Source organism: Canis aureus, chromosome 16, assembly GCF_053574225.1.
Source record: "Canis aureus isolate CA01 chromosome 16, VMU_Caureus_v.1.0, whole genome shotgun sequence".
Lineage (NCBI taxonomy): Eukaryota > Metazoa > Chordata > Mammalia > Carnivora > Canidae > Canis > Canis aureus.
The window spans coordinates 58,571,596-58,584,698 of NC_135626.1; the positions used below are offsets into that span (position 1 = coordinate 58,571,596).

Sequence of the window (13,103 nt, forward strand, 5' to 3'; positions counted from 1 at the left end):
TGTACAGGCACCTAGTTGGCATTCCCCAGTTCCTACTCTCTCCCTCTCCTATATCCCTCTGACCCCATCATGTAATTGGACCAGGTCATCTCCGTGTCCCAACGTAAAACATGGGGATGAGTGGGGAGACCCTGGCAAGTGTGAGAACGGAGATGCCTGCCAGTACTGTCACACCCGCACGGAGCAGCAGTTCCACCCAGAGGTGGGTGTTGGAGCAGGGGCTGGGGCCCTATGAGTTCTGTGGGTGGCTTAACATGCCCTTTTTGGGAAGCAAGGAAGAAGGAAAGGAAGGCCTGGGCAGATGTGGGCAGAACTGACACTGACACCGTTCTGGAAGAGGCCCCCACCCAGGCAGTGCCTAAAGGAGCCCTGTACCCTAATTTGGTCACTTGCCTGGTTCTGAGCCCATAGTCACTGAGCAGCCCCCTGCTCCTAATTTTGTATCTCCCTGGCCTCCTGACAGGGAAGATATGGACTGGACATAGTGACCTGGCCATTCTGGGCTTTGTACTACTCATGGTGCTTACAATCCAGTGACCTCAGGATTTAAAAAATAAGAGAGCCCTTTTTTTGTGTTTCAGATCAGAGTTGATGGTACCTGCAACCTCTCTATTGTATTTTCCCAGCCCACTGGCCCCATGCTGTAGCCTTGGGCCACGTCAGTGTTCTAAGATCTGGTATAGGGTATAAAGAGACACATGCTGTCCTGGCCTAAGGGACCATGGAGGCTAGGACATCATGAGATAGACATATGGATAGAGGTCACCTTATGTGGGTTACAGATAGCAGGATGGAAAGTTAGACATAGATCCCAACCCAGGGTGCCCCCTGGTGGGTGGGTGCTGCCTGTGATCTTGACTTTCTTAATGCCCAAAGGGGCATTTAGAGGTCATAGCCCTGGACAAGACCCTGAGTGGAGAAACAGCATCGAAAAGATCCCTTGTGAGGGCCAAAGAAGGACTGGTTGAATCTGTGACTCCAGAAGGGAGGGTGTCCTTGGCATGGGGGTGGCCCTATCTGCTTCAGGAGTTTGAATAAGAAGTGAATACAGAGAGACTTAAGGAAATGATGTGGAATTAGGAGGAGAAAAAAGTTACTAAACTAATCCTTCCATGTTGAAGGCCTGCCTGTCCCTCTCTGCCTAAGCTTGACCTGCCTCTGTTCTGCCCTCCAGATCTATAAATCCACCAAGTGCAACGACATGCAGCAGTCAGGCAGCTGTCCCCGAGGACCTTTCTGCGCCTTCGCCCACGTAGAACGTATGCTGTTTCCATTGCCCTATCCACCCTCCTCCCCTCACCCTCTGCTCAGGCTCAGTCAGAGGAGTGACCTCTCATTTGCCAGCCAGCAGCGGGCTCTGTCCTCACTGGAAGTTCCAGTCCCCCTCTGCATATACCCCCTGGAACTGGCCTCAAAGCCCTGGAGCTTCCAGGGTCCTGAGACAGAGAGCAGGACCGGGCCCCTAGTCAGGCACTCACAGGCCCAGACAGGGTGAGGCACCCTCCCAGAGCCAAGTAGGCAGATCTCAGCAGCCACACCATGCTACATCCATGACCGACATCACTAATAGAACACGGCGCTCCATCCTGCTGAGAGCAGAGCTGTTCCATGAAAATGTACTGCAGCCCTCCTTATGTCTTTTTTTTTTTTTAAAGATTGTATCTATTTATTCATGAGAGAGAAAGAGGCAGAGACACAGGCAGAGAAGCAGGCTCTATGCAGGGAGCTCAACGTGGCACTAGATCCCGGGTCTCTAGGATCACGCCCTGGGCCGAAGGTGGTGCTAAACCGCTGAGCCACCCAGGCTGCCCTCCTTATGTCATTTTAGACTTTATAGTAACCATGTTAAAAAAAGGCTAAATTTTTACAGTATATTTTTAGTTAATCCAGTATAAAATATCGTTTCAAAAATAGTATAAAAATCAATATTTTACTTTTTTATCCCCCCAGACTAAGTCTTTGAAATTTGTTGTACACTTGAATTAGGTACAGCATGTTTCAGTTCCAACCAGCCCCTCATAGCTGCACGTGGCTCATAGCTGCTGTGTCAGACAGCGTGGCTGTCAGTGCTTCCACTGCACTCCAGACCACCACTGCCCAACTCAGAGATGGGGATCGAGTTAAAACCTGTGGCCACCACAAGCCACTGCTCTGATTGTCCTTCACCTCTTTTCAGGGCCAGGCCTTACCTCTGAGATTAGAGTGAAAAGTACACTGAGGGGGATCCCTGGGTGGCGCAGCGGTTTAGCGCCTGCCTTTGGCCCAGGGCGCGATCCTGGAGACCCGGGATCGAATCCCACATCGGGCTCCTGGTGCATGGATCCTGCTTTTCCCTCTGCCTATGTCTCTGCCTCTCTCTCTCTCTCTCTGTGTGACTATCATAAATAAATAAAAATTAAAAAAAAAAATACACTGAGGGCCCTTAGAGTGGGGAGTGTATTCTTGGCACAGAGGTCATCCCCAGCCAGGGGCAGCTGGGCCACATGGAGGGGTAATTAATGGCTCAGGCTTTGGAGTAGTTCAGATCCCAGGTCTCCTGTTTCCTAGCTCCAACACCTAGGGAGACTAACCTTATCTCTCTGAGCCCCAGTTTCCTTACCAGTAGAATGTAGACTACAATATTTTGTATCTTCTAGTCATTGTGAAGATTCACAGTTAATACAAATTGCCTGGCACAAAGTAAGTGCACAGTATGTAATATTAACAGAAGGAAGGTAGGAGCCTTCCCTTTGTGCGGGGGGGGGGGGGGGCGGGTGCATGCTCTCCTTAGAAAAAGACCCAGATGTGTTTTTGGAGGGATAGAGCTGACACAGGAGCCTGCTGACACCCTGACCCTGTCTCTTGCAGAGCCACCCCTCAGTGACGATCTACAGCCTTCCTCAACCGTGTCGAGCCCCACTCAGCCGGGTCCTGTCTTGTACATGCCATCTGCTGCCGGAGACTCGGTGCCCGTGAGCCCTTCCAGCCCGCATGCCCCTGACCTCAGCACTGTACGTGGCCGTCCAGGGAGTGGGTGGGCTCCAGCTAGCCAGGAGTTCAGCGCTTGCCTCTGAGGCCCCCAGTTCCCTCACAGCCAGTGCTTGGGCCCTCATATTTTGCTTCAGGCCAAAGGGTTCTGCCCTTTCTGCCTCCGGGTGTTTCTGTCAAAATCTGCTTGGGGCGGGTTGGGGAGTAAACCCAGAGCCTGCGTCGGTCAGCCTGGGTACAGCTGGTAGAAGGGACACGAGCCTTCTGCCACACATCCCCCGGTCATTTCCTCATGAGGTTTGGGGTCTCTGCATGGTAGTTGCTGCCCATTGGCAGATGAAAATAGAACTGAGCCCTGTTGAGGACTTTTCCTGAGGAAGGGATGGAGGATGGGTTGTGCCGCAGCCCACATTTTGCACACCAAGCTACTCCCTTTCTTTTCTGCAGCTCCTCTGTAGAAACAGCAATCTAGGAAGCCCATCTAATCTCTGCGGCTCCCCACCGGGCTCCATCAGGAAGCCCCCAAACCTGGAAGGCATTGTCTTCCCTGGGGAGTCTGGCCTCGCCCCTGGCAGCTATAAGAAGGCTCCTGGCTTTGAGAGGGAAGACCAGGTGGGAGCTGAGTACCTGAAAAATTTTAAATGCCAGGTAAGGGCTGCAAGGGGAACCTCAGTGAGGTTAGCCTTCTCCTTACATGGGACAGGAGGAGCCCTGGAGGGCAGTCTTGCCCCAGCTTTGGGGAGGGAACATGATTGGGAGCTAGGAAGCCCCTGGTCATAGCCTCTTCAACACTAAGCAGAGTGAGTGAGGCTATCCGGATTTTACAGATGAAGACAGGAAGGTTAGCATGGCCAGGCACCTCACCCTGTCACAGAGACTATCTCAGTCTTATGACCCCATAGCCAGTCTTTTCCCTGCCCTATGCTGCCTTGATGGAGTGGCAGGGCCTTGGGGAGCAGGACAGAGAATCTCTAATTGTACTTACCTGAGGCTTGGAGTCCCCAGCGGGGAGAGAACGGCTCACTTGGTTCCTAGGGTAGGTAAAGGAGTAGGGGTGGAGAGTGAGTCCAGTGTGTGTGTTTGGAGGGGAATTGTGGGACACATGCCTTCAGCCTCAGTGGGCCATGGCAGGTGGATGGTTTGGGAGGACTCCTGGACTCCCAAGCATCACATTGATTTCTTGCTCTCTGACTTCTCTTTCTCTCAGGCCAAGTTAAAACCCCACTCACTAGAGCCCAGGAGTCAAGAGCAGCCTCTCCTTCAGCCCAAACAGGTATATAGCTCTCAGCCCCCTTCCTTCCCTTCTGGTACTAGCTATGGACAGGATAGGCCCAGAATCTCAGGCTTCAGGGAGTGGGGCCACTGCTTTCCCCACAAACTGAGGGCAGAACTAAAGTGTGGTCCCAGCCCCAAATCCAGAGAGAGTGGGGTCAGGCCCTGGAACCCTTTACCTCCTGGACTCAGTCATCAGTCAAAAAATATATATTTCTTGAGCACCTATACTCTGCTCAGCACTGGACTTACTTCTCCCTTCCCTACTGCAGGACTTCAGGGTGAGTGGGCCCTGCAGCCTGCAAGCCACAGCTCTCCAACTCCAGCCTCTCAACAAGGTGTCAAGAGGGTGGGGTCCTGTCTGGGGATGGGGTTATCTGTATGAGAGCTGGGATGCACCATTTCCCTCTGCCCCTCCTCCCAGCCTCCATCTCCAGCCACTGGCCATGGCCTCTATAAGCAGGCATCCCATTGCCTCTCCTCCTCTCTCGTTGCAGGACATGCTGGGCATCCTTCCCGTGGGCAGCCCCCTGACCTCAAGCATCTCTTCTAGTATCACCTCCAGCCTGGCAGCTACTCCTCCTAGCCCTGCCGGCACCAGCAGCGTCCCTGGCATGAATGCAAATGCTCTGCCCTTCTATCCCACCAGCGATACGGTAGAGTCAGTCATAGGTAATTAGGCCATTTCTGTTGCCAAGTCCAGGACTGGACCTGTAGTTAGAGAAACTAGGTCTCTGGAGTGAGATTCGAACCAGTGTACTTATCACTTGTCAGTTTATCTTGGGAGAGTCAGAGGGTGGGCACTCTGAGCCCTTTGAGCTAAAGGGAAAATGAGCCCAAAGTGTAGGGCCAAGATTAGCCCTTATAGCAAAGTAGCCCTCCAGTTTGCTCTGTTGTGCAAATTAGAAAGAGATGCCTCTTCCTCTGGACAAGTGTAGTCTCATTCCATGGCATAGGTCATTCAGCCCTCACTCATTCTCTCACTAGGTATCCTTGTGTAGTGAACAACCTGCGCAACTGTCCTCAAGAGTTCCTGGTTATTAGAAGCCACTGTCTCTCTCTCTCTCAGCAGCCATTTATGGGTGCCACTTTGTGCCAGATTGTGTTTTAAGCACTGGGATATTAAGAGATGGAGACAGTGTTCCTGCCCTCAGGGAGGGACTTTGTTCCCAATCTCGCAGTCTAGTTCAGCAGAGGGCAGTGGTATTTGTTGAGCACCTACTACGTATACTACCCCCTGAGGGCCGAGAGACTTGCTTTCCCCTAGAGAACTCAGGGATGAGACATGAACTGTAACAATAGGAGACAAGATAAGATCTCCATCAGATTCAGAGACCCTGCATTGGGTCCCCCGGAAGTATCAGTGAAGGCTTCGGAAAAGAGAGCCATGTGAGCTGGACTTGGCAAGGCAGACAGTGCAGGGCATTTGTGTTGGCAGAGGAGCAGCCCAGCAGGCAGAGGCTTGAGAGCATGGGTCTAGTGGGACTGAGCATGAAGAGGAGGCAGTAGAGGGCAGGTGGGTCCTGGAGGCAAGACCTGGAACTCAGGTTTGTGTGGTCCCTTGGGAGGCAAGGAGGCTCATACCCTAATCTCTCTATCCTCAGAGTCTGCCTTGGATGACCTGGACTTGAACGAGTTTGGGGTGGCTGCCCTAGAGAAGACTTTCGATAACAGCACGGTGCCCCACCCAGGCAGCATCACAATTGGTACTGGGCAGTGGGCGGGCAGTGCATGAGGGCGGGCTCCTAGGGGTCCAGCCTGGCCAGGGGAGGTGGGTGGTGGTGGTGGTGGTGGTGGTGGTGGTGGTGTAGATGAGCTGTACCCTGCCCCGTGTAGCTTGCCCTGCCCTCACTGGGCCCTCTGGGGCCTCTCTTACAGGTGGCAGTTTGCTGCAGAGCTCTGCACCCGTGAACATCCCTGGCTCCTTGGGCAGTTCTGCTTCCTTTCACTCAGCATCCCCATCCCCTCCTGTCAGTCTGTCCTCACATTTCCTGCAGCAGCCCCAGGGCCACCTGAGCCAGTCAGAAAACACATTTTTGGGGACCTCAGCATCACATGGATCTTTGGGTAAGAGGGGTTTTATGTCTCTGAGATCTGGGGCAAAATCCGGGCTTTTGGAAAGTGCATCTGGCCACAGCCAGATGCAATGCAGAGTAGAAGCTGAAGTAAGGGGCTCATGGCTTGGAGGTGGGTCGGGCTCTCTCTCACGTTTTCCTTAGCTGGGTAAACCTAGACAAGCAATTTAGCCTCTCTTAGTTTTCTCTGCTTGAAGTTTGTGTAATGGCAGCATCCTCTTTGTATAAGACAGTGGTGGGGCTTAAACGGAGTGACAAGAGTGAAGTGTTGGGCACAGGGGCCAGTGTGTAGTGAGAAGCAGTGGCCTTAGGCACAGGGGCCTAGGTGCCAGTTCTTCCTGTCACCTTGAACTCTGCGTGGGGGACTCAAAACAGCCAGCTTCACAATAGGTGAAAGGAAGAATCTGAACAGGCTCAGGGTTGCCCAGGTGTAACTCCAAAGGCTGTACACAAGAGTTAGAATGGTGTGGACTGTGGGTTCCAGAGGGCACATCAAATCCTAGTTAGAAGCAGGGTGTGGAGAGCCACAGGCTCCACCAGCTCGGGCAGGCTACCTTCTCATGGGCGGCCACTGTTTGAGTATTCACTGACGTAACACTTGGGCCCAGCCTGCCACCTCTCAAACAGCAGCTGCTCTGCTTAGTCCATCTCCCAACCAGAAGCTGTTGGGAGGAGGTCAGGAGTAACCTCCCCCCAGGGTTCTGGGGTTCCTGGTCACACTGAGCCTAAGCCTCTGAGCCTTTGACATTCTGACCAGGTTTGGGAGCTTCCTAATCTCACTCGAGATTTCTTAGCATCTTTCCAGTTTTGAAGGTGGCCATTGCCTTTTTATGTTGATTTTTGTCAGCTTCAGATGCTTTCTGTTACATTTGTCTGACTTGCTCAGTTCTGGAAGCGTCTTGACCCTAGCCCTTCTTACTGACCCCACATTCATTCGTTCCTTCTCTATGTAGTTACTGAGCAGAAGCTTTTAGATACACTGTGAGCTCAACAGGTCCAGCTGGCAGGGAGGAAGGCAGAGGTGCACAGACATTAGAGCATACTTAGGGACTGTCACTCTTGTGTGGAGTCAGAGGCCTGGGTTTGTGATTCAGAATAATAGAGGTCATCTGACCTGGACATGATCAGGAGAGGAAGTGGCTCTCTTCCAAGAGAGGAAATGCCACCTGAGTTGTGGAGGAGAGGTCCATGGGAAGAGCTTGTTGCTGGGATGGTGTTATATTGGTTCTGAATTCCCATCTCTGAGACTGGGCATGCAGGCTCATAGATAGCGCACATCTCAGGCTCTCCACACAGGATGACGTCTCTCATACTTAAGGTGCACTTGTATTGCTTGGAAGGTTCTGGAATATCCTGGCTGGATTAGTTGGGAAGGGAATGAGAAAGAAATTATTAGAATAGTAAGTGTGGGGCAGCAGTTTAGTGCCGCCTTCAGCCCAGGGTGTGATCCTGGAGACCCAGGATCGAGTCCCACATCGGGCTCCCTATGTGGAGCCTGCTTCTCCCTCTGCCATGTCTCTGTCTCTCTCTGTGTGTGTCTCATGAATAAATAAATAAAATCTTTAAAAAAAGAAAGACTGAGCAAGTGCATGGTTGGAGGAGCATGCAGCTTAGCTCATCAAAAAGTGTAAGCCCTTGGAGTCAGATATCCTGACTGTATATTGGCTCCACTATTTACTGTTTGTGTGATTTTTTTTTTTTAAGATTTATTTATTTATTAGAGAGAGAGCGCGCATGCATGTGAGGGAGTGTGGGGAGAAGGGGCAGAGGGAGAATCTCAAGCCACCTGACATAGGGCTTGATTCGCATGACCCTGAGATCACGACCTGAGCCAAAACCAAGAGTTGGAACCCCAACCGACTGAGCCACCCAGGCGCCCCTACTGTATGTGTGATTCTTAGCAACACGTTTTATCTGTTTCCTTAGCATAAAACAAGGGGAATGAACCCAGGGCTCCCTGAACTCCTCTTGTTCCAGCTGTACCTCCATCTGAAGCTCTAGCCTGCATTTTGCCCCTGACTCTCCTCCCAAGCCTTACAGCAGGTGCAAGAAGGTGCTCCTCCCTCTAGGCTGAAAGTCAGCTCATAGTCACAAATTGCTCCCTCTACAGATTGCTTTCCTGCAGTACTTCTGAAGCCCCTGAATCACTCTGTGAGGCAAGTGATGGCAACCTCACTTTTCAGATGAGGATGCTAAGCCTCAGAAGCTAAGTGCCAAATTTTTTTAAAAATATTTTTTGTTAAGATTTATTTATTTATTCATGAGAGAGAGAGAGAGGCAGAGACCTAGGCAGAAAGAGAAGCAGGCTCCCTGCAGGAAGTCCAATGGGGCACTTGATCCCCAGATCTGAGCCAAAGGCAGATGCTCAGCCGCTGAGCCACCCAGCCATCCTTAAGTGCCAAATGTTGAGTGGCAGGTCGTGCTACAGTAGGTCTGATGCATCTTTGGGCCCTCCATACCTGGGAGAGGCCCCAGCCTGACACGGCAGAAGCCTTACACAGCTAGCCCCTTGAAGCCGCCAGACAAAAGTGGACAAGACCATGGCCTGGGCCCAGGCCTGAAGCCCTCCAGAGCTCTCACATTCCTCCCTTTCCTGAGGCAGGTCTGAACGGGATGAATAGCAGCATCTGGGAGCATTTTGCCTCTGGTAGCTTCTCCCCAGGCACTTCCCCTGCCTTCCTGTCAGGGCCAGGGGCTGCTGAGCTGGCCCGGCTGCGGCAAGAGCTCGAAGAAGCTAATGGCACCATCAAGCAGTGGGAGGAGTCCTGGAAGCAGGCTAAGCAGGTACTGGGTCTCCATAGCCACTCGCCTTCCCAGGGTCTGGGTGGCATGCAGCCTGAGCCCGTCTCAGACAGAGCAGGCACAGGGGTGCAAGGGTGGGGGGTCCTAGAGGACAGAGCAGAAACTCTCACTCTCTTCTCCTGTGGAAATGCTCGCTTTGCCAGTCATGACCCTGGGGAGCCTAGTGTTCCCAGCCCAGAATTCCCACTGAGTTGCTTATTTGATGTGGTTCCACAGCACTGCTGGCCTTTCCCCAGAAGCCCTGACTCTCCAGGGCTCCAGGTCCAAGATTCTAGGTTCTGAGATGGCTCCTCTGGCCAGGTGCAGCCTGGCTGCTCCTGCAGGTGCTGGCCAGCAGCACATGCAGCTCTGCCAGGTGCTACCCTGCTGTGTTGGGCTCAGCCCTCTTCCCTGCCTAGAGAGAGTCTCTGGCAGGTCCTGAAATCTCTCTTCTCTGCAGGCAGTGTCCGCCTCCTCCCTCCCCAGGCAGCTGACCCAGCTCCCGAGCAGCCCCTGCAGCCACAAGTGGCCCACACAGGCTCCCAGAGAGGCACTTGCAGGGGGGACCGGGGGCAGGGGGCCATCACGATGAGGTGCTGTGTGTTGGGCCCACAGGCTTGTGATGCCTGGAAGAAGGAGGCAGAGGAGGCCGGTGAGCGGGCCAGTGCAGCAGGTGCCGAGTGCGAGCTGGCCCGGGAGCAGCGGGATGCACTGGAGGGGCAGGTTAAGAAGCTACAGGAAGAGCTGGAGCGGCTTCACTCGGGTCCGGACCCGCAGGCCCTACCCACCTTCTCTGACCTGGAGGCCCTCTCGCTCTCTACCCTTTACTCCCTCCAGAAGCAGCTGCGGGCCCACCTGGAGCAAGTGGACAAGGTCAGCCTGGGAGGTTAGGGGAGTGCTGGGTGGGGGTATAGAGTAGCCTCAGCCAGTACTTGGGCTCTGCTGGGTCCATGCTGCTCCAGGGACAGCCACCCTCCTGAGAGCCTCTACCTACCTGCTGGGCTGACACAAGATCCTGCCCTCCTAGGGGTGGGCATGGTGGAGATGGAGAGGTTTCAGTGCCCCCTGCCCCCCACAGTTCTGGGTTGGGCTGACCCAAGCTGCATCACTAGGCCTTCAGTGGCATCGAAATGCTTCTCCTCTGAGCTCTGCACATACCAGTAGGCATTCCAGAACAGTTAGGTCCCCAGGGCTACTTTGTCTGCATTCTTAGGTGCCCGGCTGGATGTCTGGGGAACATGGCACAGTAGAAAGTGCATTCTTTCCTTCACTGGGCATTTGCAGCCAGGCCCCACTATTCTCTTTTGGAGACCAAGGGTCACTGTTAGATCAAATGAAGCAGGGGCAGAGGCTTTGTGAGAGGAAGAGTCTGTCAGGGTAGGAGCCTGTGGAGTCACCCTGGCCCTCTGCTCTCCCCAGGGGGGCCAGAAGCAGACTTTGAGAGTCTTGAGGGTAACAGCCTGAACTCCAGCTCTCACTTGTCTGCCTGGGTCCTGCGAGCATGCTGCTGAACTCTGTGCCTTAGTTTTCTCATGCCAGGGGGACTGAAGTGAATGTTGAGAGAGCTGCTGGCCCCAGTGCTGGGCCAGGCCAGTGATCACGGTATCCCCTCCCACCGCAGGCCGTGTTCCACATGCAGTCGGTGAAATGCCTTAAGTGTCAGGAGCAGAACCGAGCGGTGCTGCCGTGCCAACACGCCGTGCTGTGCGAGCTCTGTGCCGAGGGCAGCGAGTGCCCCGTCTGCCAGCCCAGCCGGGCCCACGCCCTCCAGTCGTGACCCTGCAGGCCCGGCCCCGGCCTGGCTCAGATCTTCTTACCTAGGACTTTTTAAAGTATATATATATATGTATGTATGTATGTATGTATGTATATGTATATGATTCTGTATATGTATACACTTCTGTACGTGTGCAGGTATGCGTGGGCAGCAGTGTGTGAACAGTGTCTGTGTGTATATCTGTACATAGATATAGACACACACTTTAAAACAGACTTACCAAGCACTTTTTAAAAGAAACTATTTTGCAGCCCTCCCCTTGCCCTCTCTCTCCTTTTCCATTGCAGAGACAAAGTCCCTTCATTGCCCACCGGCCTTTTGGCAGGGGATGTGTTTCTGTCTCTTTTTAATGTAGGAAAACTAACTAGTTTTAACTTCTTCCTGGGGCCCAAGCAGAAAGCTGGAAGGGGCCGAGGGGAGGGACCCAGCCTTCAGGGCAGGCCCTGTTCACTGCACCTCCCCAGGCCAGGGTGAGAGCCAGGGATGTGGACATCCCGGGAACAGACCTGCTTCCCAGCTGTGAGGCTTGAGGAGGTGGCTGTGCTGGGGTCTAAGCTGGCCTAGCTCCTAGGTTTACCAAATGTATATTTAGTCTGGGGCTGGCAGGCCAAAGCTGCAGAGGCCAGCCCCACTCCCAACCCTGGGCCCTTGAAGCTCCTGGAGGGGCAAGGCCTGGGTGTTCTACCCCTCAGGTTCCTGAGGCCAGGGGTCCGCCTCAGTCCTCTCCCTCCGGGCCCCCAGAGCAGCCTCCCTGGCCCCAGGACCCCCAACCAGACTGGCACTGCCCTCTTCCTAACCCCCCAGCTGCTGTCAGCTTCCCCCCTTTCCCCTCCCTCCCTCTGGCAGCTAGCAGGGCAATGGGTGGGGAGGAGCTGCGGACTGAGGACCAAGGTGGGGCTTAAGCCCTGCCCTCCTCATGGGAGGGGCTCCGTATGCATTCCTTGGTGCTCTCTGAGTGCAGCTGACGTCCTGCCCTTTGGAGCGGACGCCTGTATACATGTGTGTGCGTGCCTGTCCAATGTATATTGTGTCTTAGCTTCCATTTTAAAAATTGTTCTGTACAGAAAGATGCAGCGGGGGTGGGAGGGCAGAGCAGGTGGAGGGAAGCCACCCTGCTCCCAGCGCTGGGGGTCTGGGGATGGGAGCGAGAGGGCTGTGAAGGGTCTGGCCTGGCCCAGGCTCCCCCTTGGGCTCAGCACGAAAGGGCTTTCAATGAATTAAGTGAAAACTTTTTTTTTACAAAAATGCAAAAATCAACAAAGCTCCAAACCTATTGGAAATAAAATATGAACTTACAGTGGTAGCCTGTTTACATGGGGGGTGAGGGAGAATAGGGCTCCAAGTAAGGGCCTCTGAAAGACTTGGGTGAGCCAGCTTGGCCCTCCCAGCCTAGGCCCCAGCCCACCTGGGCCATGGAAAGAGCTTGTGCCCCCACCCAAGCTGTGGCTAAGCAGCTAAAGCCACCTTCAAGCCCCCAAGTGGCTCCAGGCCCCTACACAGAGCTCAAGTGCTCTCTGACTCAGGCCTGCTGGCACCTTTAGTCTTGGACACAGACCTCCTAGGGCTTGGGACTCTGCTGGGACCCATTTACTTGTTTTTCCAAAGTTGTTTCCCAGAGAAATAGACTTACTGCCTTCTCATAAAAGCACTAGAAGGAAGGAGGAGGGTCTCCGCCTTTGAGCCACCTCCTTCACCTGCTCTTACCCGGCTTAATAGGTAGCTGTGAGAAAATGCCCCGAGTGGGCTCTGTATGGGTCTCAGGTTCAGAAGCTGAAAGGAGCCTTGGAGATGATCTCGTCTGACGCCTTCCCCTGTCGCCTTCCCCTGTCGCACTTGGGCAGGCTCAGAGGGCCAGCTAGAATGACAACCTGGCCTTGGGCTCTGTGACTCTCAATACAGGGGTCACCTCCCCCCCGCCAATCCAGGCAAGGCCAGGACCCTGCTCCTTTAAGCCTTAGAATAGCCACTCAGCCTGCACTCATGGGAGACCCACACTCCTGGTGTTCCCCCCCCTTGGAGTGCCAGGCAACACCCACAAACTGCCATGCCTAGGAATGTTTGTTTGAAGCCCTGCTTGTGCATCAGTTACACACCACCTGCTTTGTAATATGGGGAGATGGGCGGGGGGGGGGGGGCGGGGAGACAGGCCACAGGTGGGAGCAGCTCAAGGTCTCCTGGGGGCTGAGGAGGCAGTTGGCATAGCCTGATTGTGATCTCTGGGCCCTGATGCA

General features: G+C 54.0%; 1 protein-coding gene across 7 annotated transcripts in view; it reads left to right on the forward strand.

The window, feature by feature from the left end:
- Positions 1 to 12,169, forward strand: part of UNK (unk zinc finger) — a 32,968-nt gene extending 20,799 nt beyond the window's left edge. The window contains exons 6-17 of one of the 7 annotated variants that reach the window (XM_077854255.1): positions 85 to 202; positions 1,175 to 1,259; positions 2,848 to 2,990; positions 3,415 to 3,615; positions 4,175 to 4,240; positions 4,512 to 4,577; positions 4,737 to 4,911; positions 5,844 to 5,945; positions 6,118 to 6,306; positions 8,917 to 9,098; positions 9,711 to 9,968; positions 10,717 to 12,169. In XM_077854255.1, coding sequence (XP_077710381.1) covers positions 85 to 202; positions 1,175 to 1,259; positions 2,848 to 2,990; positions 3,415 to 3,615; positions 4,175 to 4,240; positions 4,512 to 4,577; positions 4,737 to 4,911; positions 5,844 to 5,945; positions 6,118 to 6,306; positions 8,917 to 9,098; positions 9,711 to 9,968; positions 10,717 to 10,872 — 1,741 coding nt within the window. In that variant the 3' untranslated portion in view covers positions 10,873 to 12,169. The other 6 variants (XM_077854253.1, XM_077854259.1, XM_077854258.1 and 3 more) reach the window with 6 other exon arrangements.
- Positions 12,170 to 13,103: the final 934 nt, after the last annotated feature.